The sequence below is a fragment of the Musca autumnalis genome, unplaced genomic scaffold, assembly GCF_047663935.1.
Source record: "Musca autumnalis isolate F117 unplaced genomic scaffold, ASM4766393v1 scaffold_1, whole genome shotgun sequence".
NCBI classification, from domain to species: domain Eukaryota; kingdom Metazoa; phylum Arthropoda; class Insecta; order Diptera; family Muscidae; genus Musca; species Musca autumnalis.
In genome coordinates, this window is record NW_027411644.1 from 12,012,092 (window position 1) to 12,040,001 (window position 27,910).

At 35.4% G+C, this 27,910-nt stretch overlaps 2 protein-coding genes across 12 annotated transcripts in view; both read left to right on the plus strand.

Annotated features, from left to right (window-relative positions):
* Positions 1–1,215: 1,215 nt before the first annotated feature.
* On the plus strand, positions 1,216–4,911 carry Cortactin (cortactin). The gene is made up of 5 exons (XM_073966441.1): positions 1,216–1,424; positions 1,619–1,794; positions 2,085–2,499; positions 3,364–4,314; positions 4,375–4,911. The coding sequence occupies exons 2-5, from the start codon at positions 1,634–1,636 to the stop codon at positions 4,468–4,470; spliced, it is 1,623 nt and encodes a 540-aa protein (XP_073822542.1). The 5' UTR covers positions 1,216–1,424; positions 1,619–1,633; the 3' UTR covers positions 4,471–4,911.
* Positions 4,912–9,458: 4,547 nt separating this feature from the next.
* Positions 9,459–27,910, plus strand: part of Mvl (solute carrier family member malvolio) — a 61,930-nt gene continuing 43,478 nt past the window's right edge. For 4 of the 11 annotated variants that reach the window (XM_073966756.1, XM_073966781.1, XM_073966742.1 and 1 more), the window contains exon 1: positions 9,459–9,583. The gene's annotated coding sequence lies outside the window, so the exon portion shown is untranslated. Of the gene's footprint in view, positions 10,000–27,910 lie in introns of all 11 variants that reach the window. The other 7 variants (XM_073966748.1, XM_073966773.1, XM_073966701.1 and 4 more) reach the window with 4 other exon arrangements.

A 27,910-nucleotide genomic window follows, 5' to 3' on the forward strand; every position in this document is an offset into this window, starting at 1 on the left:
GCAGATTACAACTTTTGCTACTTTTGCCGGTTTTACCATTTTCAAAAGTAAAGGAACAGACCATGTGTTTCTACCTTTACGCGTTCTTTTAGATGGGATTCCCGTCCTAATTATTTATTTATATCATTAAATTTATGAAATGTATGTTGATTTCTTTATGTTTTGCTGTTTTGCATGAATACACAAAATCAGCTGTCTGCTTCATTTGTGTCCTCACAAAAGGTATATATAAATGGTATAGATTAACCCACTGCATCTTTTAATCCCACTGGGTTAATCTTCAAAAGTATAAACGCCTATTACATATCTTTATGCTTAGTTTACATTCGGCGTCGTTTCGTGATTTCGAAGGCGTTTCGTGATTTCGCGCGGAATCAAGCAAAATTTATCATGATTTCGCATACAAAAATGAAATCATCTCATTTCGTAATTTCAGCGAAATCAACATCGAAATCACAGTACACATGATATACAACCCTGTTTTTGCCTAAAAAAGTACCTAAAGTTGCAACAATTTTCACGTATCACAATAAACAAGGTAGATGGTCAATTTTTGCAACAAAAAATTTTAGTATCAAAATTTGTAAACAATATGAAAAAAAATATTAAAATACTTTGTTACAATGCTATTTTTCATTGTGTTCCTGTACTTTTTTAATGGTAATGTTAGAAAAAAAGAGAATTGTCAAAAATTACTTCTCAATACAAATTTCTAAAAAATACGGGAACGGAAAAATGACGGAAATTGCAAAAACTCCAGCATAAATGTCAAAATTTTACAATAATTTTCCAAAAAAATTTGTAAAGTTCTATATTGTCGTATATTTTTAATGATTAATTCATTTTACAACAACTTGTTTTGAAAATTCATGTTATATCAGCTGCGCATATGCATCTACCTTGATCATTGTGATATGCTTGAAATCAACAAAAAATGAGTGTAAACACCGGGGTGTATTTCAGGATTTCGTGAAATCCACTGGATTTTGGAGCGCAAGTGTAATGCTTGGTTTACATTTACGAAATCCACTCGATTTCAACTGTCAAATCCATAGGTTAAACGTCAAATGAAATCCAGCTGAGATTTCATTTGACGTTTGAGCTATGGAGTTGACAGTTGAAATCGAGTGGATTTCGTAAATGTAAACATAGCATAAACTTGACATTACAACAGTTTTTTTTTTTTTTGTAGCAATTCACTGATTCATCTACCTTGATTATTGTGCCATGTACTGAGTTGACGTTTACAAAAGTATAAAACAATACAACCCTGATTAACGTCAGTTTATCAAACAACCAGCTGAAAAAAAACACCGGAATATAGTTTTTAAGAGAAATTATTATAAATATTTTCGAAATACATAACATTCTTTGTCTTTAAAGACGTTGCTTTCATATATTTATTCTATTATTAATACAAAACAGTAAGTTTGTGTTAATGTTGGGAAGGAAACGCGCACTATATTCCTTTAGACCACTCCCATATCAATGTATTTACCAGTCTTGTTGTCTTGTTGCCTTTGTTATCTTTTTGTGACCCAAATGATTTATTTGATGAGTAATCTTGTAATATTTTATTATATTGGCTATTGAACTTGTCTGTGGTTTATCTTTGCAGAACAGTTAACAGAAGATGTGGAAGGCACAAACGGGATTGCAAATACAAAATGACATGCCTGCCGAAGATGATGACTGGGAAACAGATCCAGATTTTATAAACGATGTCAGTGAGCAGGAACAAAGATGGGGATCGAAGACAGTAGAAGGCAGTGGTCGTACAGCAGGTGCAATCGAGTAAGAAATAATGCTTTGATATATATGTTTTTGATCAGTGGCGTCCGTCTGAATTCTTGGAAATTGCAGTGAATGTCCATTAAAAATATGTCTGAAAGTTTGATATGCTTATTCCAAATGTTCAATGAATCATAAGTGTAAGATAACAACTTATGATTTATTTGTTATTGCCCAAATGCAAAACTCGCAACTTATTTTCACTGTATTTTGCCGTCTTATCAAAATCCATATTTTAAATTACAAGGTTACAGTGTTGTTCAATATGTAACGATTTTGATTTTCTTTTTCAGCATGGAAAAACTTCGATCAGAAACAGAAAAAGCCGATCAAGATAAAAAGAAAAAAGAAAGAGATGAAATTAATCCGGGCTACGGTTATGGTGGAAAATATGGTGTACAAACAGATCGTGTTGATAAATCTGCTGCTGGTTGGGATCACATTGAAAAGGTGGAAAAACATGCATCCCAAAAAGATTACGCCAAAGGTTTTGGTGGTAAATTTGGTGTGCAACAGGATCGTGTTGATAAATCTGCTGCTGGATGGGATCACATTGAAAAGGTGGAAAAACATGCATCGCAAAAGGATTACGCCAAAGGATTTGGTGGCAAATTTGGAGTGCAGGAAGATCGTAAAGATGTTTCGGCTGTTGGCTGGGACTATCGGGAAGCACCGCAGAAGCATGAAAGTCAAGTAGATCATAAAATTGTAAGCATATACACTCCTATTATATGGGATACTGTTTATTTCTGGGGTTTTATAAAAGCGATGTACCCACTCGAATATTTTTAAAATTCATTTTCAATTTCATTAAAATATTCGCCAAAATTAGAGATATACTATTTCGATTTATGGCAAGACGAGTCGAATCGAATAGTAATATTTTAATTATTAATTATCATAACAATTGCTAAATTAAGCTTGCTCCCGCACATAATGCAAACTTTGTGAATCTTAAACTTAGAGTCTTTTTTGCTAAGTATTTTGAGAAGGCGGGACTTCTGTTTTAATGATAGGAGCAGTTGTCATAAATTGAATACTCTACCAGCTGGCGGAAAAATCTGAAATGTTTACCACAGGTGAATCTTTACGTCCTCATTACAAAAGTATAAAGTTTCACGAGATATGGGCCTCTTATGTTCCGAAAATTCCCTTGTTAAAGTAAGAAAAAAAACTAAAAAATGTTGTTTCGTGCCCTATATTGGCTCCTCTCAATAGGAGAAAGTTTTAAATCCCCGGCCGAAGGCCGGCTACTTAGAAAAACCTTACAATTTAAAAAAAATCAGATTTTTTCCGTCAGCTTGTAGAGTATTCAATTTGTTCCATTCACTGTAGAAATATCCACGAAATGTAGCCAGATTTTATTGAGGATGTATAGACCTCCTGATCTAAGGTATTTCAAAGTATCGGCAATGGAAGCTCTTATGATTCATTTGAATTTTTATAGTGCTGAGGACTTTCCCTACAAGTATTTTCGTGGAGGGTATTAGGGATAACTCTAATTGCAATAAGCCCATTTTTCGGGATGCCATTTAAAAAATAATCTACATTGAACTGTTTTCTTTATTGTAGGGTTTCGGTGGTAAATTTGGTGTACAAAAAGATCGTATGGATGCATCTGCTGTTGCATATGATGATGGCGAAAAACAAAAAGTGGGCACAAATTATACCAAGACTAAACCCGTAATTGAAGGCGTCAAGCCCTCCAATTTACGTGCTAAGTTTGAAAATTTAGCCAAAACGACAGAAGAAGAAAATCGTAAAAGGGCCGAAGAGCAGAAACGTCTACGTGAAGCTAAAGATAAGCGCGATCGTGAAGAAGCAGCTAAAAAGGTTGTTGTGGAAAATCAACCCTTACCTCAAGCTGATGAAGCAAAACAGCCACCACCAAAAGGTGCACGCTCAACTATTGTCACAGGTCGTGAAGGTGGTATTGGCAATGCAATAAGTGCGTTTAATCAAATGCAATCACCTACCAAGGAAGATGCTCCAGTCGTTCGCAAAGAACCCATACACATTCCTCGGGAACAAGTAAAGAGTGTGACAAAAGAAAGCGAAGAGAAAGTGAAGGAACAAGAACCTGTCGCACTGCAGCCCGTTGAACAGAAAATAGCTGATGTTGTAGCTCCTGTGGAACAGAAGGTTGCAAAAGCTGTAGCACCACCACCTGACCTTATACCTTCCATTGAAATAGACACGGTTGCAACACCACCCCAGATACACTCTCCAGAACCGGTAGAGGAACCTGTTGCTGCTCCAGCGCCAGCTGTTGTTGAAGAACCCCTTTATCAAAATCAAGCAGAAGTACAGAGTTCTATCAACGAAGCAGTCGCAGCTGCAGCTGCAGCACAACAACCGAATGAAGTTGAAGGAACCACCGAAGTAATTGCTGCAACTTCAGATAATTTAGCCGATTACATTGAAGACACAAATATCCATGCAATTGCCTTGTACGATTATCAAGCAAATGATGATGATGAAATTTCATTTGATCCAGATGATGTTATTACCCACATTGAAATGGTATGCGAAGTTTGTTTAGTCTAGTAAAGAATTTTGAAAATATTATTTTTTGTTTTTCAGATTGATGAAGGTTGGTGGCGTGGTCTGTGTAAAAATCGTTATGGTCTCTTCCCAGCCAACTATGTGCAAGTTGTTAACAACAAAGAAGTTTCCTAATTTTAGAAAAAAAAAAAAACGAACAAGAAATAGAAGACATTTGACTAATATCTAAATTAATAACAATTGCCAATTTTTGGAGCAACAAAACAAAAAGAGTATTTTATCAAAACAACGATTACATTTTATTATGTATTTATGTATGTATTTTTCTGAAAAAACGTATATGCATTTCATTGTGTTTATTATAAGCGTAAACAAACAACATTCGTATTTGTTTTATGTTTCAAACATATACTAATTATTATTTTACACGTTTTTTTATTATTTTTCTACATTGCAAGATTTCATTACAAAATGGCATTAAGTATCAACAACAAATAAGATTATATTTTAATAATTACTGTAATTACAATTAATTATATTATTATTCTTTTTTTCGAAGAATTGTTTAAAATCCTGAAGCAAATGCATCAATAAAAAATAACAACTTACAGACTGTATGAAATTAGTCCCAATTTACATTAGTCGAGTTTACTTGCGGCAATTGTCAGTTTGTGGGTGAGAGTGGGTGTTGAGAGGCAAAGGGTTACCATATACCTCACCTCTTTCCCATTAAACTGACAATTGCCGCAAGTAAACTCGCCTAATGTAAATTGGGACTTACACAAAACTTAAATCAAATAAATAATATACATTGTTTCCTCTTTGAAAATTAAAAAAAAAAAATTGTGTGAGCGTTTTATTTTACTTGTTGTTGTTTTTATTTAGAAAATAAATCAATTTGCAGGGAATGGGTAGACAAAAGAAAAGAAATACTATCTATATTCTTTTGCAAATAGCCACTTTTGATGAGTCTCCAAAAGCAAGTTTGAGTGACAGTATTGATGATAAGAAATGCGTGCTACTAGACGACACGCCGGTCGGTGAATAACATCCAACTCAAAGTGTTGTCAAATCAAAATTAATCCCTAATGTATTATGTTGTCAAAAACCATTTCTAAGAGATGTGTAAAAGTTATGATTTGTGACTGCACATGTATTTCGATAAATATTTATATATTAACGTCAATATAACCTTCAAAACATACATTTGCAAATGTAAATTGTTCTTCTTTGTCTAAAGGAATGCAAAAAATATAATTTGCTTAGAAAATATAGCCCAAATATCCAGATTGAATTGAGATGAGGGATAAGTAGATATGAGTATTTTGTTCAATGGCGTGATATTCTTAACCATGGTATATCACGTTAAAACAATTCTCATATTATTCAAAAATTCAAATAAAAAATCCCGACATATTAGAATGATTTTAAATATTTTTTCGTATTTGTAAAAAAATAAAATATGTAAAATTAAAATTAAAGCAAAACATATTTAAAATAAGGAAAAAGACGTAATAATACGGTGTGTATTCCAATTTTTATTTTTGATTGGTTGTTTGACAATCGTTAGGTTTTATTTTACTCTACTTGAAAAACAGGTACTTAATGGGATTTTGATTTTGATGTGGGTTATTACAATAAAAAATACCGGTTTAATAATATTATAAACAAGTATGAAAGTATCATTCAGCTATGCGGACAGAGATATACACGATATTAAAGAAAAGATGTAAATACAATCAGCCCAATCATAAACGTAAATTCGCGGTGAGTTTCATTTCTTTGCCAAAGGAAAAAGGAAAGAGTAAGAAAACTCACGGCGAGTTGATATTCATGATCGGGTTGAATACTTCTGACGTTTATAGGGGTTTTGTGAGTTACTGGACAAATTTCTCAGGAAGTATGGACATGCCCCCGAAAAAACTCGTACCGTCATAACTAGGGCCGCATACACAAAATGTTGCCAAAAAATTTAAAAACTAGTCCTTAAACTGCACTCTTTCCAAACGTAGTGTGTGAGGTACCCGAAAGAGTGTTCCAATGTAGTCAATTTTCGGACATAATTCGGGGCTGGAGGGTTATCTTACGTACTACCCAGTTTAGTTGGTACCGGCAGTCTCTTTTGGAGCTTTTGAGCCATTATCTCAGGAAGTATGGACTTGTACCCGAAAAAAAAATTGCGACGTCGTAAAAAAATGCGGGCCCTCACAAAAAACTTGTTACAACAAATTTCAAAACGATACTGTATTTTTTTTTTAATTTTGTTTGGAGGACACACGAAGGAGCATACCGATTTAGTCAATATTTAATGAAAACAAGTAAAAAAGTATCAGTCGGCTTTGCCGACAGAGTTATACCCTCAGCCTGTGTATATTGAAACAATTTTTTCCCAAAAAACGTATGTATTTAGGGGGTTTTAAAATATTTGGGCGTTTGAACCGACAAAAATGTTGATTAGGATTAAAGATATAAAGAATGGATCGAAATTGACCATTATGGAAGTGGATCTCCAGCCACTACATATGGTGCCTATTACACCCGTCGAACTGTTTGCTCAAGAAGTATGGACTTGCCCCTGAAAAAAACTTTTACCATCGTAATTGAGGCAGCGAATGCATGTTGCTTCAACAAAAATCAAAGTGATTGCAGAACTTAAACTGAACTTATCCGAAATTTTGTGTGGGAGGTACCGGATGGAGTGGACAAATATAGTCCATATTTGAATCTGATCTATGTCTGGTAGATATATTAGGATGTGTAAAGTATGGACCAATTCGGCCACTTCCTTCAAGAGTTACCGTACGAACAATTTTTCCGAACATTTTGAACTTTTATGGTGGAGGTACCTGAAGGAGTGGACCGATATGGCTAATCTTCGAACTTAAACTATGTTTGGACAAAATATTACAACCACCTCACACGGTGTCATAGGGGTTTGTTGCAACTTTCATGCTATTTTCTCTGGAAGTAGGGACTTGCCCCTAATGAAACTTGTACCGTCGTATGGGGGCAGTGAATACAAGTTGCTAAAACAAAAATCAAAGCGATTCGAGAGATGGCCCTAAACAGAACTTTTCCAAAATTTTTGGTGGGAGGTACCCGAAAGAGGTGGTTCAATTGAGTCCATATTGAAACCTTATCTAAGTCTGGTACACATTTTAGGATGTGCAAAGTATGGACCAAATCGGTTACTCCTCTCAAGAGTTATCGTGCGCACAAATTTTCCGAACATTTTAGAACTTTTGTGTGGGAGGTACCGGAAGGAGTGGACCGATATAGCCCATCTTCGAACTTAAAATAAGTTTGGACAAAATATTACGAAAGCCAAAATTTGAACCGAATCGGTTCATCCGTTCGAGAGTTATCGTGCACTCCAGCCAGCCAGACAGACAGACGGACATTGCTCAATCGACTCCAAATTGTCTGAAACACATTTCGTCCAAACATACTTGGGGTCTAAAACCATTATTTCGATGAGTCACATTTTGCCCGTATGAAAGTGTATATACCCTCGTTAGCATGAATGCTGAGGGTATAAATATTCTAACCGCCATTATTAGAAGTCTTCTTTTCTTAATAATTGGATTTTTCGAACAGATTTATATCGTTTCATTTAACTTAAAACCCTGATGATAAAGGGAAACTTCCCGTGAGTTTTATCTCTGCCCTTTCAACTTAAAGGAGAGAGTGAGAAAACTCACTGGGAATAGAAATTCGAGATCGGAAATTGTAAGGAAGACTTTGTTAAAATTCATGTAATGAATGTAAACTCCCCGTAAGTTTTATCTTTTAATTTAAAAATTGCTTCTTAAAGACCCTACAAATTGGTATATTTTACGATTTCAAATCCATTCTATTATAAGCGAGGAAATCTCCAGTAGGGGAATTCTCTAAGAAATTTTTTGGTTACCGACAAAACTCGGTCAAATTAAAACGCAAAATGATGAATGAAAAGTTCAAATAAAAGTTAACATCACTGTTGCTATCGGTAGAACTTTGCGACTACTTCTTAATGGTCGCAAACTTACCGAATAGTATTGTTAACTACCAAAATTATAAATATTTTAATATTAACTATTCTTGTCGATAACCAAAAAATGCGTTAGAGAATCCCACTACAGGTCTAATTGTGGATTAGCTGTGTGAAATAACTGAGAGGCAACATAATAATACCAATGTGTTTGTGATTTAGCCACGACCTTTCTTCTTTCCAAAAAACTAACTGTAGCGACAGTACTCCTGACACACTTTTTTAAATTATAATTTTGGATTTTTGGGGAACCACCGTAGCGCAATGGCACGCTACGCTGAGTACCGGGCACGATTCCCAGGCCAGTAGTGGGATTCTGTAACTCATTTTTGCTGTTATCGATAATTGTCGGTAAAATTAAAATGCTTATAATTTTGATAATTAACGAAAATTTTCGGTAAGTTAAAGATGAATAAAAAGTAGTCGCTAGCCTTTACCGACACAAACAGTGATGCCAACTTTTCTTTATGTTTTCAGTCATAATTTTGCGATTTAATTTTACCGATTTTTGTCGGTAACAGCAAAAATGAGTTACAGAATCCCACTACAGACAACATCAAATTTTCAACGACAGCCAAATACCCCTGAATGTAATTTTGGCGACATTTACTAAGTATTTCAGCCATGTAAAACTTTTCCATAAGTGGTGTCTTTGGACACGCCGTTCGGACTTGGCGATAAATACTATTATACAATTATTATTTTTATAATTTTGATTTTAAATTTTATTTATTTTTGCCGGTAAACCAAAAAATAGTTTACAATGGAAAGTTTCATAATGTTACCTCATATAGTACTTGTGGTCTCCATTGCAACAGTAACATTTTAATATTGGAGAAGTCTATACGTCCTTCCAATAAACTCTACTTGAAGATAGATTTTGTAATAAATGCATGTTCAAGGATTTATAAAATTCCTCCATAACATTTATACAATTTGAAAATTTGTATCATTTCGTTAAATTTAATTGTTGTACCTTGCCCATTTTACGGTGGCTTATCAAAAGCAATGGCAACTCTATTTACTCCACAGCACCACACAACAAATACTCTTAATACCAGAGTGCGCAAAATGACATATGTACGTTGTCAAATTTTCAAGAGAAAACATATATAAGTCTGACAAGTGAACAAAACTTCTCAGTTGTTGACATTTATCGTTGGTGGAAGTGCGATTTTTATTTTGCTTGTTGCGCGATAAATTATATATTAATAAAAATAAAATTTCTATAAAATCGCCCTAAAAACTACACAAAAAGTATGACAAATTGTTGTATTTAATATATAAATTAAAAACAAAATATTAAATTTAAAAAGAAAGCATCACTTTTTTGGAATGAAAATATTGGAACAAGTGTTTTTATACCTTTGACATTAATTTATTGATGTGGTGTATGAGTGCGTGCGGTGTGTGTGTTGTAAAAGAAAAATTCCCTCACCTTTTGTAGGAGGAAATAATAGACCATATTTCTTTTTTGTTACATGAAACAAAGACCGAAGCGGGCCGTCAACGTGTTTTTTCTTTTGTGAAATAAAACACGTCCGTAACGTAGAACTTCAGTAATAATTCTGTTGGAGAAAAATTCAATTCTTCATTTACCACGAGTTCAAAAGCCAGTTCCAGCAGCAATTACGCGTCTTTGTCTTAACTATTTCCTAAAAATATTTGTAAAAGTGAGTTTGTTTACAGTGTTAGCATCCATATCTTCACCTGGAAATTAATTTATTTTCTAAAAAATGTGTCATTTAAAACAATTTTTCTTTCATTATGTTTTCAATATGAAGTGAGTTGAAATGGTGCAAATCTCCGTGAATGTGTATGTGTGTTTATGTGTCAACAATTTATGAGATTCTACTGTTCTTTTCTCTTTCAACTTTCCTTAGTGAGAGGAAGAGTGTGTTCTAGCTTTCGATTAGTAAAACGGAAGTAAACGTAGCCATTTAGTACACATTTTTAAATAAAGATAAAAAATATTTAACCAAAAATAAGGTAATAAGTAAGGTGGAATCTTTGTAATTATATCTGAATTGGCCATTGAATTAACCATATGGCTTCGATTGCAAAGTAATGAAATAAATACATAAATAAAAAATAAAGGACTATTCGTCAAAAGTGTTTATGCTTGTAGTAAACACTTCAGATGGCAACGGGAAACCCCAGGTTTTTTATCCCATGATAATCATGCAATTTATGAACATAAATAATGAACGGCCCTCAGTCTCCGGCCAAACGAGGGTGCAAAGAATCCCCGGAGGTAAAACAAAAAATAACCTGAATATTGGTGCTTGGAATGTGCGAAGTCTATATGAATCTGGAAAATTAGCTAACGCCATACTTGGAGTTTGCGAAACATGGTGGCCTGATAATGGAGAATTTGTATCTCAAAATGTCAAAGTATTTCACTCATGAAACCTAAATAGAACTCATAGAAACGGAGTAGGTGTCATTTTGAAAAGCCACATAGAGCAATGCGTAACAGGATTCATACCAAAATCTGATAGAGCAATGCTTATAAAGTTAGAAACAAAATCCTTAAAACTAAATATTTACAAATAGGTATATGCTCCCACTGCAGACAAGGGTAAAGCAGAAGTCGAAGATTTTTAAGAAGATGTAAAATACTTAATAAATATGACAAAACACCATGATATAAATATCATCCAAGGAGACTTTAATGCCATAGTTGGACAAGATATTGTACCAGGCATAACAGGCAAATTTGGACTAGGCGAGAAAAATGATAGAGGTGACAGACTTATTCAATTCTGTCAGGAATCTTCTTCTTTATTTGCAAATCCGTATTCGGATATCAGCGATCATACATTTTTTTGTTTTTAAATTAAGTACAATCTGTTCTTATTTATCGCATGTCAGGAATATGGGTTTAAAATTAAAATTCTGCCTGCAAAAAAAAAGATTGTGTACCTGGAAATCCCCTCTAGACAAACCAACAAATATAATAAGAAACCAAATAGATTATATATTGATCAATAAACGCTTTTCTTTGTTTGTAATGAAGACATCCACATATCCAGGGGCAGATGTTCCATCGGACCATATCCTGTTAATGACAAAAATACGAGCAAAATTTAAGAGAATCCCAAAGAGAACAATACGTGGAAAACTCAATACTGGAAAACTGGAGGAACCAAGAGTTAAGACCAGAATGAAAGAGATCATTGATCAAGAATTTAGAAGAATTGAAGCTACAGATAATGAACAGATGTGGAATTCTGTTAAAAATACGCTAAAATCCATAGCGGACAATAATCTAGGAATCATAAAAAAACCACAAAAGAACGAATTGATGACAAAGGAGGATAAAAATCGAAACTACGAAATATACTACGAATTAAATTGAGAAATACAATCTGCAATCAGAAATCCGAAAAATAATCTCATAAACAGACAATGCCAGGAGATTGAAAGATTGAAACAGTTAAATGACGATTTCAATCTTCACAAGAAAATCACAGAAATGGCAGGCGTATACCACAAATCAATACCAAAAATTTTATACAATAATGAAAATGAACCTATTTTTGATATATCGGAAAAGATGGCAATATGGAAAGATTACATAAAGCTCCTGTTTACCGAACAGGGCCTGGATTCTTGTTCTGTGAAAATTTGAAATGAAAAATATTTCCTTTATAATTTTTTCATTTGACAGTTTTTTCCTTTATGAAAGTTTTCATTTCACATTTTCATAGAAACAGAATTGAGCAACAGAACCGATCTACCTATGAGATGATGAGAAATGAACCGCCAGAAGGAACATCTATAACCAAGCAAGAAATTGAGTCTGCGATAAAATCCATAAAAGTTAAAAAAAGCATGTGGTCCTGACGAGATTCCATCGGAAATACAAAAGTTAATAGAGGGAGATAACATTAATATCCTCATCAAGCTATTCAACTACATATATGAGACCGGAGAATAGCCAAATGATTGGCTGAGATCAACGTTTATAACGATTCCAAAGAAAAACCAAGCGAAACACTGCAGTGACTATAGACTTATCAGCTTAATGAGCCATGCTTTGAAGATTTTTCTAAAAATAATTCATGGGCGAGTATATGAGAAGTGTGAGAAAGTTATGGGTGCATCCCAATTTGGTTTTAAAGAAGGCATGGGAACACGCGAAGCTCTTTCATCCCTACAAATCCTAGTCCAAAAATGCAAAACTGTTCCAAAAGATGTATACATATGCTTTATCGATTACGAGAAGGCTTTTGACAAAGTACAACATGATAAATTGATAGAGATTCTAACGTCCGTTGGTACTGGACAGAATGAAATTCGATGCATAAAAAAGCTTGTATTGGCACCAGACTGCACATGTGGATGTAAATGGAGAATGTACAGAAGACATAGTAATATCTAAAGGTGTGAGACAAGGATGCATATTATCCCCCCTATTGTTCAATGTCTACTACGAAAGAATATTCCAAGAATCAATCAACGAAGGAGTTCAAAAAAGGAATTCTTATAAATGGTACTTTTCTCAACAATATTAGATATGCAGACGACACAACCATACTAGCTGATAGCTTTGCAGGACTCCAATACCTACTACATAGACTGGCAGCACACAGTTAAAGCTACGGTTTAAAAGAGAGTATGGGTAATCAAACGCCTTTAAATATAAAAAATATCGACGTGGAAAGAGTACATAGTTTTAAATACCTTGGTGCCACAATAAATGACAAGTGGAGCATTTCAAACGAAATAAGAAGCAGAATTGAAATGGCGAGAGAAGCTTTCATAAAATACAAGAAAATTTTTGTGAGTCATGATATCAATATAAAGTCAAAATTAAGATATCTGAAAACATATGTATGGCCAGTTTTGCTATATGGAGTCGAAATGTGGACCCTGAAGGCAGCCGACATAAAGAACCTTGAAGCTTTCGAGATGTGGACCTACAGACGAATTCTAAAAATACGATGGACCAAGTTTGTAACGATCAATGATGTGCTGCAAAGAATTCATCAAGAAAATGAGCTTATAGGTACAATAAAGAAACGAAAAACAGCATATCTTGGACACATCATGCGAAACAACAAATACAAACTACTCTAAAACATTATCCGATGCAAAATAGAGGGAAGACAGTCCAGGGGAAGAAAAGAGAAGTCAGGAATGGACCGGTATAAATGATGTTGCAACTCTACTCATCGAGTGCAGAAATCGACAACTTTTTGCTGAAATAATCAACAACTTATAAATACATATATATACCGAATATACTCTAATACATTTTATGTAACTGCATTGATCACGATAAATTCGTAAAGCGAGTAGGCAAATAAGCCATTTAAAATTATATAGAACTACATTGTCGTTACTATGTACAACAATGGTTACAATGTTGTTACGTTTTTATGTTTTGGCTATTTAAAGATATCCACGTCGTTGCGTTATTCTCTTTTTAACACTTCATAAAATGTCTCTTTTTTTCGTTTTCTCTTTCTCCCCCCACTCTCACTAGTTGGGGCAAAATATGAACTTGTCAGTTTTGTTTTTATTTCTTTCTGATAAGAATTGTATTCGCAATGTTTTTGTTTTCTTTAAATTCTTCGAAATGATATGCTGTCGATTCATACACCACATTCCCGTTTATTTGTTGTCAATTATTGAAAGTGGCAAATATATTTAATAATCAATTAAAAATTCTCTTTGCTTTTGAAATAATAATTTAGTCAAGTTCAATCTTTAGAAGTTTGTTTATAAATAAAGACATTTTAAATTTAAACATTAAATTATTTGGGGCAAATATGTTTTTGTTTAGTTTTTAGTTTTTATATTCGAATTTTGAGGAAAATGTAACAAATGAAAGTGAAACCATCTTAAAGAGGAAGGTGATGAAGGTTAAGATTATCGTGCATGCACGTTTTTTTCTTTTGGTAGATTTCAACATTCCCAAACTGGTTTCAATACATACCCAGCAAACCAAATGTCTGATGTCCGACATGTCTGAACAATTTCGGAAGCAAAGTCGTTAAGATTTCGTTCCGATTTCTAAACGATTTTTCGGAGAGGAAATAGTTCAGATTTTGTACCGATTTCGTTCCGATTTCGGAACGAATGTCGGAAAGAAATTTCCTTTCCGAATTTCCCAAGGATTTTTTTCAGATTTCGTTACGAAATCGGATCGAAATCGATCCGATGTCGCTCCGACATTTTGTTCCGAAATTATGTCAACCACTTCATACAACTTTCGTTAAGATATCGTTACGATTTCGGATCAGATATCGGACGTATCGTCCGAATTTTGTTCCGATTTCGTTACGATGTCGGTACGATTGGTTTGCTGGGTAGTAACTATGTATTTATTCGAAATGTGGCGCATTTTTTTTAATAATCAGTCTGAGTGGTTACAACGAAAAAGGGAAAAATAATTTTGCCAAAAGTAGGCGATATTTTTACTGGAATTTAAGTCCTCCGGAAAAGTATATATCGTTGCGACGAGGAAAAAAAAACTACCTAAAATTTCATCCCAAGGACTACCTCAGGGTACAATAATTGTATGGGACCAAAGCGAATTTTTACAAAATCACAATCGTTGAAAACAGTGTACCAGTTGTAGTGGCTAAAAAAGTAATCCTACAAAAAATTTTAAAATCGGGTCAGAGGCACGTGTTAATATATTCCGATTGAGCTCAAAATTTGGCAATCTTAATTTTTAACGAAACTAAACATTTTAGGATGGTGCGCATAAAAAAATCCGACATCGATTCTTTTTCCCTTTGAGTTAAAACCAGTCTAATGGACATATTTCAGACCGATCCGAGACTTGACCTTAAACGACACCTTTTCGAGTAAATAGTTGCTACTGTTAATAATTCCATCTGAGGAATATGAAGATATCTGCAAGATATTGGGTGTAACGTTCGACAGCATGTTTAAGTCGTGCGCGCCAACCACATCTGTCACAGCACTTGGTTTGGTGACAAAGAAACCTTGTGGACCTCTAGTAAAACAAAAGGCCGATCTGCGAGAACTGCAACCGGGTACCTCCTCGTGACACCAGTTCACTATCGTAACAAATCAGATTTACACGCGATTTTTTTTTCAATGCCCATATCTGGGGAAGTATGGACTTCACCCAGACAACAAATATACCTATTTTTGTGTTCAGGACAATAACCAACCCCTATCTGTGGCACAAATTTCAAAGCAATCGCAGGGTCGCAACTTAACTTGAACCGTTATAAATAGTAGTATTTTCCGAATATTCGGTCTTCAGCCGTGGTTTAAAGACATTTTTTATAGACAGGTGCAAAAGTCGGCTAGGTCAACTAAATTTTCTTATAAATTATAATTTTTCCCCAAAGTTGGGATGAAACTTGGAACATCATGAAACGCTTTCTAAAAGTACATCAAATTTTCAAGAAGACCTATATGGGACAACACTTTTGCTTTTTCATTGGTGTAGTTTAGGAGCTGTTCAAGGATCGTTTTGAAATTGTTGCTGAACTTAGGTTAGGTTAGGTTTTAGGATGCACGGCTGCTATGCTGGCAGCCACTCCACTCGGAGACCTTATGGTCCATTGTGATCATCCTGATTGTTCGGGTTTGTGTTGATTGGGGGAGATGATTATTGAAGATTGCTGTTGATGAAATAATTATTGGTGTGATATAGTTTTGATGGTTGTGTTACAGTTGTAGAGTTGATGTAGACAGGGCGGTAATAACTTGATGACTGGTGTGTTGATGATTATTGTTAGCGTGATGATGGATATTGGTGTTTCAAGACTGTGTTAGTGTTCGTTAGTTGTTGTAGAGATGATTATTGATGTGAGGAGTACGGTTTCCGGTTTAAGATTGAGGAACGTTGTTTTGTGTAGAGGTGGTGCTTGTTGTGTTCTCTGTTCGTTGAAGCTATCTCAGGTTCTTGGTAAGGTGTAGCTGATCTGACGGCTCTGTTTGGCAGATCTCATTGATCTTATTCTGCAATGACTCGTGATGATCCCCACTGCTAGTTGCAGATCGGATTTCTTCATGGTGAGCAGTGAGGCGGTTCTTGACTTGGGCGGGATTGGTCAAATCGCCCTTGATTTTCTGCAGCTTGACGTATTTTGCCATTGTTGGCAGAATTTATACCGACATTTCTCTTCTATTTTTCTTCTGAAGTGGCACAGTGGTGGCTTGTTGGAGTTTTCGATTTCAATGTTTTGTGACTCCGATCCGCAGCTTGCCAGTTCGTCGGCTGCCTCGTTTCCCTCGATGTTGCAGTGCCCTGGGACCCAACACAAGGTGACTATTGATTTTAGTGGCTCCAATGCTTGTTTGCAGTCCAGAACAGCCGCGGACTTGATATAATGGGACCTGAGTGATTTTAGGGCCGCCATGTCCCGTCTCATGTTGTTTATCACTTCCGCGGCCTTTCTGATGGCAAAAACTTCAGCTTGGAAGACACTACAGTAATCGCTTAACTTGTATGAAAGTCGTACACCAAGGGGGATTGCTATAGACACCTGCTCCTGTGCCTGTTTTCATCTATACCGACTAGAGGTGGGCTACTGTGTGTGCAATCATCCCTGTGGGGTGTGTGCACTTTCGTTGCCTCGAAACACATTTGTGGTGATATATAATCACTAATGTTCCCCGAGGCCGTTGATAGTCCGAATCGACGTAGAATTGCAGTTCGTCCGTGTTCGGAACTGCGCCATGAACCTAGCTCCTTAAGACGAAGTGCACTCATTGCTGCCAGTTCCTGCACTACTAGATCCAGCGGATGTAGATCTAGTAACACATTTAGGGCTGCTTGTGGAGTGCTCCTCATGGCACCAGTGATTAGTAATGATGCTGTTCTTTGGACGCTGTTTTGTTTGTTTAAATATGTCGTTTTGTTCAGAGCATTCCACCATACCAGAGAGCCATATGCAAGAATTGGGCGTACAATGGTCGTATATATCCAGTGGATGACCGTTGGTCACAGACCCCAACTCTTTGCAGGAGTATAGAGCTATTAGACCTCTCTTGGTGCGCTCCTCGACATTCCTTTTCCACGTGAGTTGGTCGTCCAGGATAATGCCGAGGTATTTGGCTTCTGAAGTGAGTTCAAGAGTAACTCCGTCCAGCACTGGTAGGGCGAATGGTCTGACCTTCCTTTTGTTTGTAAACAGAACTAGCTCAGTTTTCCATGGGTTCGCACCTAGTCCATTGTTGTGTGCCCACTTGATAATTTGACTAGAGCTCCTTGCATAAGTTCTGATAGTGTCTGCGGAAACTTCCCGCTGAACATGATGACGACGTCGTCCGCATTTGCGATTGTCTTTATACGCAGTCTATCAAAAACCTTGAGTATTTCATTTATCACTAGCAGCCACAGTAGCGGTGATATAACGCAAATTGGGGTGTACCTCCAGTGACGTGCTTCCGAATGGAACTTCCACCGATACTTGAATTGATTATTCGACTGCTAAGCATGCCGTCAATCCATTTGACCAGTGTGGACGAGACACCTAGGTTTATTAGAGAGCTGTGTATGGATTCGAGACTAACGTTATTAAAGGCTGAACTTACTGTTTGCGGTCATGTTTATAACTACATATAAAATATTTTTTGTGGGCAAGTTCATGCTACCTGGTGGTACGGTGACAAACAAAAATGGTTAGTGGGCACGCGATAAGAATTGCATTACATTAAACCAATCTTTGCACATCGTAATATTTATCTTAAACTTAAATGAAGCTCAAGGATCAGATAACAACTATGTTGATCCATTCCTTCAGGTACCTTCTCAAGTACAACAGTTTATTTTTGCCGGCAAGTTCATACAAATTATTTTTTTGTCAAGTCTCAATTCACACAGGCTGAGGACATATCTCTGTTGGCAAAGCCGACTGATTGATACTTTTTTTGCTTCTCTTATAGTCCCTATATATAGCTATATCACAGATTCCTTTATAAATTATCCAAATTAATTTATTTTAGGTAAATTTCGGACCGTCAAGAAGAACTAATATGGCTTTGATGAAAAATTACCAATCCTTCCATTTTATCCTAAGTTCTTCCAAAAATTGTCAAATTGTTTGAAGGGTATTCCATTTGCATCATCTCCTTCTCCTACAAACTGCGAATAAGGTAAATCGGGACTTTGTTAAACAATAAATTCGACCGATAATTTTCTAAACAATTCAATTTTGTATCGAATATACTATAGATAAAACAAAAATGCTGGCGAAACAGTTGACTGCAATATAATTATTTGATGGAATTGATATAAATGCACACAAGACAGGCTATACTAAAGGTGTATTAGGGTATTCCCATTTATTTACAAAATAAAATTTTTAATATTTAAACATTTCATTAGGCTACATACCTATGTACATATAAAAATATTAGTGCCCTCTTCATTTATTAGTCTTTATTCTAGGCCCATTCACAAAAGAAGAAAAAACGTACGTGCTGAAACGTCCATGTCATTATTTGGTTATTTTCATAATACTAACCTTGGTCTTTAGAAAATAATTGAACTTTTTGTTTTATTTTGCAAATAACAAGTTTTTACGCTTGAATTGTATAATGTAGTTTTTTTATAAACAGCAAAACTAAAAGGGAAGTTTTTCACCAAATATTTTAGACAAATATTTCAAAACTGGCTGGCTGGCTATGCACTCCAATCTCCACAGTCGTCGAAAAACAAAACGCAAAAAATCCATTTGACAATTACAAACGATTTGGAATCAACAATTTTTAATTGATTTGATGACTATAAATAAAATAACAAAAGGTCTGAAATGGACGCGAGAGAGAAAAATAAAGGAACGCTAACATGTAAGGAGGGGGGAAATACAAAATGATTATACCTACCCTACCCCCCGTTATGAGGAGAAGAAGAATTTTGTGCTGTGTGTGTTTTGGAAGCATTGTTTCTCGTTTGATTGTCTTATCAATAAGTCAATGGACGGACACCTACAATTTGCAATGTTTTGTTGTAGATGTTATTTTACACGAATCATCAAGTTTTGATGTTACACTGAGAAAAATCAATATGTGATAAAAGAAAATATGGAACAAAAACTTATTGCAGCTCGAGCATTTCTTATATTTACACTTCTGTATGACCAGAAATGAACACGGAAAACATATTTATTCATTTAATTTAAAACACGAATCTGCATAGAAATTCTCTCACAGAGATCATCTAGGCATTATACACTATATATCGACACCTCCAAATAATAGTATGCTAAGTCTGAAAAGTGAGTTTTGCAGGAGAAGCTCTCAAAGTTTACAGTTTTCTTTGACCTTCTTTGCAATGCTAAGTAAACATTTGTTTATAACTTCTGTTCGGATTGACCGATCATTACCAAAATTTGACAGAATTTAAGTTAAAGGACGTAAAATGTAAAAATGTAAAGAACTTGAAAACAGGCTAAGTCGACTTAGCATACTATTGTTTGGAGGCGTCGATATGATCATTTCAACCATTTTGTTTGGCAGTGAATGGAGTAACTGGATGCAAATTTCAAATTTGAATTTGTTGTCATATTATAGGTACTGACTCTGGTTTTATTATTCACGTACGATTATACATCACTTTTGCTATTGCTTACTAGGCGTTTACACTAGACAGTTTGTCTTCAAATACAACTCTGATTTACTAACATGTGAACGGAAAACAAAAAGAAATCGATGATTTTCATTAAAAATTTTACAAACGTTTTTGCAGTTGTCGGGACGCCTACGTCACACAGGCAAGTTGTGGGATTTTGACAATCAATACATGAAGTCAACTGTCCTGTCATTTGTAAACGCAGGGTTATATTATGTTCGAATACGGACTATATTTTTTTCTTTCAGTGTATGCCTTGTTTTTTTTTGTCACATTGTATTGGGTCTTCCATATTTTTTTTTTTTTGCAAATTATAATTTTGTAAAGATTCCGACAAAAAGTCTGTAATAGCAACGTGTTATGAAATGTCTGGGTAAGGGAAATTACATTTTTCGCAGAACATTGCACTTTTTTGTTATGAAGTGAGTTACAACAACAAAGCAAAGTCAACTACATATACCTATTTGAGTTTGGTTTTTAAACAGGAAGAAAAGGTGCAATTTGTTATGGGCAATTGTTAGGTATTGGAAGCTAGTTTCAAAATCTATAACAAATTTTGTGATTATTTTTATTGTTTTGAATAAGACTTTAAAGCAATGATGTATGATAAATGGTACATAAACGTAAAGGCGAGTGCTCATCTTGTTCATCTCCACAATTTGGAGACATAATAATGGCAATATCCCAGCAAAATTTTATGGAAGTATTTTTATACCCTCCACCATAGGATGGGGGTATATTAAGTTTGTCACTACGTTTGTAACTACTCGAAATAATCATTGTAGACCCCACGGATTGACGTAGGTTGATGAAATTTTGGTAAAATATGTTATATTATACGTAGGACTTTTGGTATTGAAAGCGGGCTATGTAGGTCCACGCTTTCGTATAGTCCCCATACAAAATGACGCGTGACGCGTCGCCGTTTTAAGGAATTTTTAAGATATTTGGCCCATTTTACCACCGAATTGGTTGTAATTTGGTACTTTGTGTCTCCAGAGGCCAAAAAATATTCCTACCAAAGTTGGGTTATATACATAGGTCCACGTTTTGGTATAGCCCCCATATAAGGCCCCTTATAAAGTACGCGTCATTTTAATATATTTTGAATGTATTAGACCCATTTGACCAAAGAATCGGTTGTAACTTTGTATTTTGTGTTTCCAGTGGCTAAGAAACATTTCTACCATAAAATGTTTATATAAGTCCACGTGTTGATATAGCCCCCATAATACAATATCTCTCGATTTTCGATATTTTGAACGTTTTAGCCTCATTATCACACCGAGATGGCTAAAATTTGGTATTTAAAAAAAAACTTTCCCCCAGAAATTTGTAGGTATAGGTCCACGCCATCATATGTATAGCCCCAATAGAACGGTACCTTCCGAATTTCGGTATTTTAAAAGTTGTGGCCACATTAATCCACCGAAATGGCTGAAATTTGTGGTGGAGGGTATAAAAAGTTCGGCCCGACCGAACTTAACGCTTTTCTTACTTGTTTGTTTAAATTTTTTGTTTAACTTTTCGAAATATTTCATCCATGGGTATATAAGGTTCGAATATATATATATATATATATATATATATATATATATATATATATATATATTAGGGTTATGACTTTTTGACATTTTTCTCAAAAATGATTTCCTGCAGCGAGAATGAATGAACTTTTGCCTTTAATAGCCTAAAATAACTTTAATTGCATTTGAGTATTAAAAAGGTCACGCGCAAACCACTTTAAATTTTTTTAACTATGAAATGAAAAAAAAAATCCAAAAAATATTTCCTGTTGCACGAATGAATGATCTTTTACTTATTATTGGCTATAACATTTTTTTATTTAAACGTTGAAAAAGGTCCCGCACAAACACTTGTAACTTATATGATATATGAAATAAAATTATATATGATATATAAGTAATTTTATGATGATAAATTTAGTGAGATACACCAGGTTAAGCCATTTTGGTTATGTCGTGTGGCTCCATAACTTATATTGAGTTATATATCTGCTTATAGTGACTGCAAAAGTCAACAAGTAAAAAAGTGTCAGTCGGCTTTGCCGACAGATATATACCCTCAGCCAATGTGAAGTGAAACTTTCACCTACAGACAGATCGAATGTATTTAAGGTCTCTTCAGAATTTTGTGGCCCTTTTTGAACATTTGAACTTGTCGACAAAAATGTAGATTAGAAATTAACTGCACTAAGACACAAATGTTCAACTTTTGTGGGGGAGGTACCCTTAGGGAGGACCGAGATGGGCTATTTTAGAAGTTAAACTAAATTTTGACAACATATTAGGAGATCCAAAGTTTGGACCAAATTGGTTGCCCCATTCAAGTGATATCGTCCTAGCATTTTAGTGAAATTTTTTAAATATTGGGGAGAAGTAGCGGAAATTGTGGACCGTTATTGCCCCATGAAACTAAGTTTGTATAAAATATGACGAAGACCAAATGTTGGACCAAATCGGTTAAACAGTTCGAGAGTTGTCGTGCTCCCCGACCGCCACATATGCTGAGATAGGGGTTTTTTACATCTTTTGGGCTGTTTTCCAAAGAAATATGGACTTGCCCCTGAAAAAAAATTTACCGTCGTAATGGAGGTAGCGAATGCAAATCGCTTCAACAAAAATCAAAGTGATTTGAGAGCAGGTCTTAAAGAGAACTTATCCGAAATTTTGTGTGAGAGGTACAAGAAGGAGTAGACAAATATAGTCCATATTCGAACCTGATCTATATCTGGTAGGTATATTAGGATGTGCAAAGTATGAATTACATTGGTCACTGCCTTCAAGAGTTATCGCGCGCACAATTTTTCCGAATATTTGTGAACTTTTGTGGTGGAGGTAACTGAAGGAGTGGACCGATATGGCTTATTTTCGAATTTGAACTATGTTTCGACAAAATATTACGAAGGCCAAATTTTGGACCGAATCGGAAAATCCGTTCGAGAGTTATCTTACGCTTCAACCACTACACGCGGTGTCATAGGGGCTTTTTGCATCTTTCATGCTATTTTCTCAGGAAGTATGGACTTGCCCCTGATGAAACTTGTACCGTCGTATGGGAGGCAGTGAATACAAGCTGTTGCAACAAAAATCAAAGCGATTCGAAGGCAGGTCCTAATCTGAACTTATCAGAAATTTTGTGTGGGAGGTACCCGAAGGAGTGGACCGATTGATTCCATATTGGTACCTCATCTAAGTCTGGTAGACATATCACGAGTTGCAAATTATGGACCAAATCGGTTACTTCCTTCAAGAGTTATCGTACATACAAATTTTCCGAAGATTTTCGAACTTTTGTGGGGGAGGTACCGGAAGGAGTGAACCGATATAACCCATCTTCGAACTTGAACTAAATTTGAACAAAATATTACGAAAGGCAAATTTTGGACCGAATCGGTTGATCCGTTCGAGAGTTATCGTGCGCTCCAGCCAGCCAGACATACAGACGGACGGACATTGCTCAATCGACTCCAAATTGTCTGAAACACATTTCGTCCAAACATACTTGGGGTCTAAAACCATTATTTCGATGAGGCACATTTTGCACGTATGAAAGTGTATATACCCTCGTTAGCATAAATGCTGAGGGTATAAACATTATTCGGTAATGAGATTTTTTGGGCTACTGTAATCATCATGCTTTAGAGCTGTTTATATCAGAAGCCATTTTTAACAAGGTTGGGAACAACAAATCACAAGATTCCGATTCATCGATTTTAATGATGCCCAAATCCAGTGATGAATTTTTTGAATTAGAAATTTAAATATAAGTTAGCGAAATTTTTATTTTGGTCACAAAGCTACCAACAATGTCTGGTAATTAAAGAAGTTACGGACAGTTAAATCTTAGTCGGTAATACGTATTTGTAGTCATTTAGACCTATTCTGTAACTTTTATCGATTGAAAAGTTGTTAAAATTTCTTTTGTTTTTGTAACAACTACATAAGAAACAAAAGAAATTGTTGTAAAATAAACAATGAGTAAGTTGTTAAAAAGTTACAGAATTGGCCTACTGTAGTGCGATTCTCTAACTCAGTTTTTGAGTAACCGACAAAAATCGGTAAAATAAAAATGCTTATAATTTCCGAAATTAACGATATTTTTCCGTAAGTTAGCGACCAAAAAAAGGAATCATAAAGTTCTACCCATAGTAAGAGTGTTGTCGACTTTTATTTGAACTTGTATGCGTTATAAGTTTACAGAATTTTGTGGGTAACTCAATGAGTTAGAGATTGTAGCGCAACAGTGGGCTACAATCCTGATTATTCAGATCTCTCAGATCAGATCTCTCAGATCTCTGAGTATACTTATAGTGCATTTATATATAACCTGATTTAACAAACCCACTGGGTTTCAAATGTCAATTCCTTTGCGTATACGTCAAATAAATCCTCATTAAGAAGTTTAACCCTGCAAAAGGCTATAATATAAACATGGCCTTACCGAGTCATTCTCACCGACTAATATTCTAACCACCATTCTCAACCGCCAATTATAATTATGAACAATTTTAGCAAACAGTGGCCAAAAAATCGTATCTTACATATATCGTATAATATTGAATTCATGACGTAAAACTCCATTCATACCAGATACCTAACATTATGTCCATTTCTGTACGAAAAATCACGTTTGCCTTCAAGTTACATTTCATATATGGTACCATCATTATTGGCCAAAGAATGTCTGTTAAACACTTAAGAGAAGTGCTGTTGAAGTGACCAGCCTGTAGCCATTGATAGAGTTTGCGAAATCAATTACGAATCATGATATGGGCAGAGGGTTTTTGGCCTATCAATGATTTAAATGTGTGATTTCTAATTACCCATACAAGTGGATGTAAACATTGTAAAAGAACTTCCATTCAGCTGAAATAAGTAGCTCAATATTATTTTTTTCAAATAAAAATAAAATCAAAATATTTTGACAAGTGTTTTCTTCAAGTTTGACATGCCAATTAAACACACACAATGGGTGTACAAACAATAAAAACCAAAGCTTTGAAAAACGAATTAACAACATGGTTTTTAAAGCCGGCGTAAAACGAGGATAGATTTATAAGTCAAGCTTTCCCAACTTTGTTGATTTTGGTAAATTTTTCAAATTTCAAAAAGAGTATACAATTCGAAAATAGTAGATTCTTGCAGGTTCTGTCTGGAACAGAAGTTGTAATACTTTCATTGCTTTTTCTATCATTATTGCCTATTGTTTTTCATAATTTCGCAAGATATAAATGTAAAACGTTGTACATACATACATCTGTACACACTTTGAAAACAATTGTCTTAAATCAAATAATAGATAAATAGCGGGAAATGACGAAACACACATATTTTTTCTCTCCATTTGTTTATAAAGGTGTCTTTTTACACAGCGAATAGACTTTATAATGAAAGCCACGCCATTGACAATGAAAATGATGTTTGATGTAAGCGTGTAACTGATATCTGGAATGAAAATGATGTCTTGCTTAGAAGACAGCGAAAAAACTAGTTCATATGCGCACAGACAATCACAGATATGGCTGGGGTAATAATGTTGAAATCAATTTAAAGTGTGATAACTGCAAATTGGGAAATTACAATATCAAAAAGATATACCCATACAGTCAACATTAAAAAGAAGAATAAAATAAACTAATTCTTTCAACTGATCTTAAGCCAATATAACTCAACCGAAGAAAAATTTGAATGAATTGTTGTCTAAAAACCCCTCATAAAAAAGCTAATATGCCGCAGAGAATTTTCTTCAGGACATTATATGTATTTGTTGTGTATTTTATTCACCTAGGGTTATCGCTGGATGCATTTTAATTGCTAATCTACAATAAATAAAAAAATAAATCAAACACAAAGGTGAATTGTTTTATGATTGGTCTGTGATTGTTAGTCATTAACCGCAGATAGAAATCTCTGCCTTTGTTGACACTTTGAGAGCATTTTTTTTGTTTACAAACAAGATAATTATCTTTATAGTAATAATAATTATTACTATTATCATCATAACAAACACATGGGAAGAAGGCATTGCGCGGAACAAAGAGTGGTCTACACTGTTTATTGTCGAGCAGTTCTTTTCTGGCACACTGCATTTATGAACTCATGATTTTTATTACTCACTGGCGAACATATGAAAACGGCCCGACCGAATTTTTTATATCCTCCGCCATAAATTATATGGAAACCAAGTCTAAAAAATTTCGGATAAAACTTAAAAAATACCGAAAATTGGGCGATATCGTTCTAAAGGGACTATATCAAAACATTGGCCCATACTGACAATTCTGTGCGGAAATATTTTATAGTTCCAACGGAGACTAAAACCAAATTTTAGCCATGTCGGTGAGATAATGAGGCTAAAGCCTTTAAACTACTGAAAATCCGGCGGTACCATTCTATGTGGCCTTTTTAAAACGTGGACCTGCACCAATTATTCTCCGCGGGAATATTTTAATATCCCAAAGAAGACTAAATACCAAATTCCAGCTAATTCGGTTGGATAATGTGGCTAAAACCTTAAAAGTTCCTAAAATCGCGTTGTACAGTTCAATGGGGTCTATACCAAAATGTTAACCTGCACCGGCAAATTTCTGGGAGAAAGTTTTATGGCACCAACGAAGACTAAATACCAAATAACGTGTCTAAAACCTTTAAAATTTCGAAAGTTTCTATAGGGCTTTACTTACTTAGCTGGCCCATTACAGAACGTTTGTTCTATAGGCCGAACTAAGAAGAGATCTCCATTCCTCTCTATTTGTTGCTTCGCACTCTGGAATACCGCACCTTGTCATCTCTTCATCCACTTGTTTGCGCCATCTATTCTTTGGCCTGCCAATTCTGCGTGCACCGCCAAGCGGTCCGTAATTATACGCCTTTTTAGCGGGTTCATCATCGCTCATTCCTATGATATGGCCTAGCCAACGCAATCGCTGCATCTCGATACGTTTAACTATATTCATGTCTTTGTATAACAGATATAGCTCTTGGTTCATACGACGTCGATATTCACCGTCAACGCAGATTGGTCCGTAGATCTTTCGAAGAATTTTTCTCTCAAACACACAGTACCCAGGCTTCGGAGCCATACATCAGCACGGGTAGTATCAGTGTTTTGTAGAGCGTTATTTTTGTTTGACGAGATGTGGCTTTGTTTCTAAACTGCTTACTTAATACAAAGTAGCATCTGTTGGCCTATACAATTCTTCTTTTTATTTCACAACTGATGTCGTTTGTTGTGTTTACGGAGGTGCCGAGGTAGACGAAGTCTTTTACTACCTCAATATTATAGGAACCAACTTCCACAGTCCGAGTTCTATGGACGCTTTGCGCGTCGACACCATCAATTTGGTCTTTTCGCCGTTTACCCAGGCCAGGCCCACTTTCGCAGATTCTGCTTCGAGCTTCCTAAAGCTATCAGTTACTTCTTTTACTGATCGTCCCCTGATGTCTATATCATCAGCATAAGCAAGTAGCATGTGACTATTGGTGTAGATTGTGCCACTTCTTTTGACCTTTGCCTCTCGTATAACCTTTTCCAGCAGGATGTTGAAGAGATCAAACGAAAGGCTGTCTCCTTGTCTGAAACCTCTTTTGGTACCAAACTCTTCGGAGAGGTTCTTTCCTATTTTAACTGAGGACCTCGTGTCAGTTAAAGTCATTTTACAAAGCCGGATGAGCTTTGCGGGGATACCAAATTCAGACATGGCTTGGAATACCTTTGAACGCAGCGGGCTGTCGAAGGCTGCTTTATAATCGACAAAAAGGTGGTAGGTGTCGATCTGCATCTCTTGGGTCTTCTCCAGGATTTGTCGCATGGTAAATATCTGGTCAATGGTGGACTTGCCAAGTCTAAAACCGCATTGGTATGGTCCAATTATCTCGTTGACCATAGGCTTTAGTAGTTCGCACAATATCCCTTACACGATCTTGTAGGCAATAGGGAGTATACGTATGCCCCTATAGTTAGAGCATACAGTCTTATCTCCCTTCTTG

Bases quoted from the DNA above. Each gene is read 5' to 3' on its own strand.
- Cortactin (XM_073966441.1), top strand. From the start codon at position 1,634: ATGTGGAAGGCACAAACGGGATTGCAAATACAAAATGACATGCCTGCC. The intron at 1,795-2,084 runs GTAAGAAATAAT...TTTCTTTTTCAG, and splicing joins CGTACAGCAGGTGCAATCGA to CATGGAAAAACTTCGATCAG. The intron at 4,315-4,374 runs GTATGCGAAGTT...TTTGTTTTTCAG, and splicing joins TTATTACCCACATTGAAATG to ATTGATGAAGGTTGGTGGCG.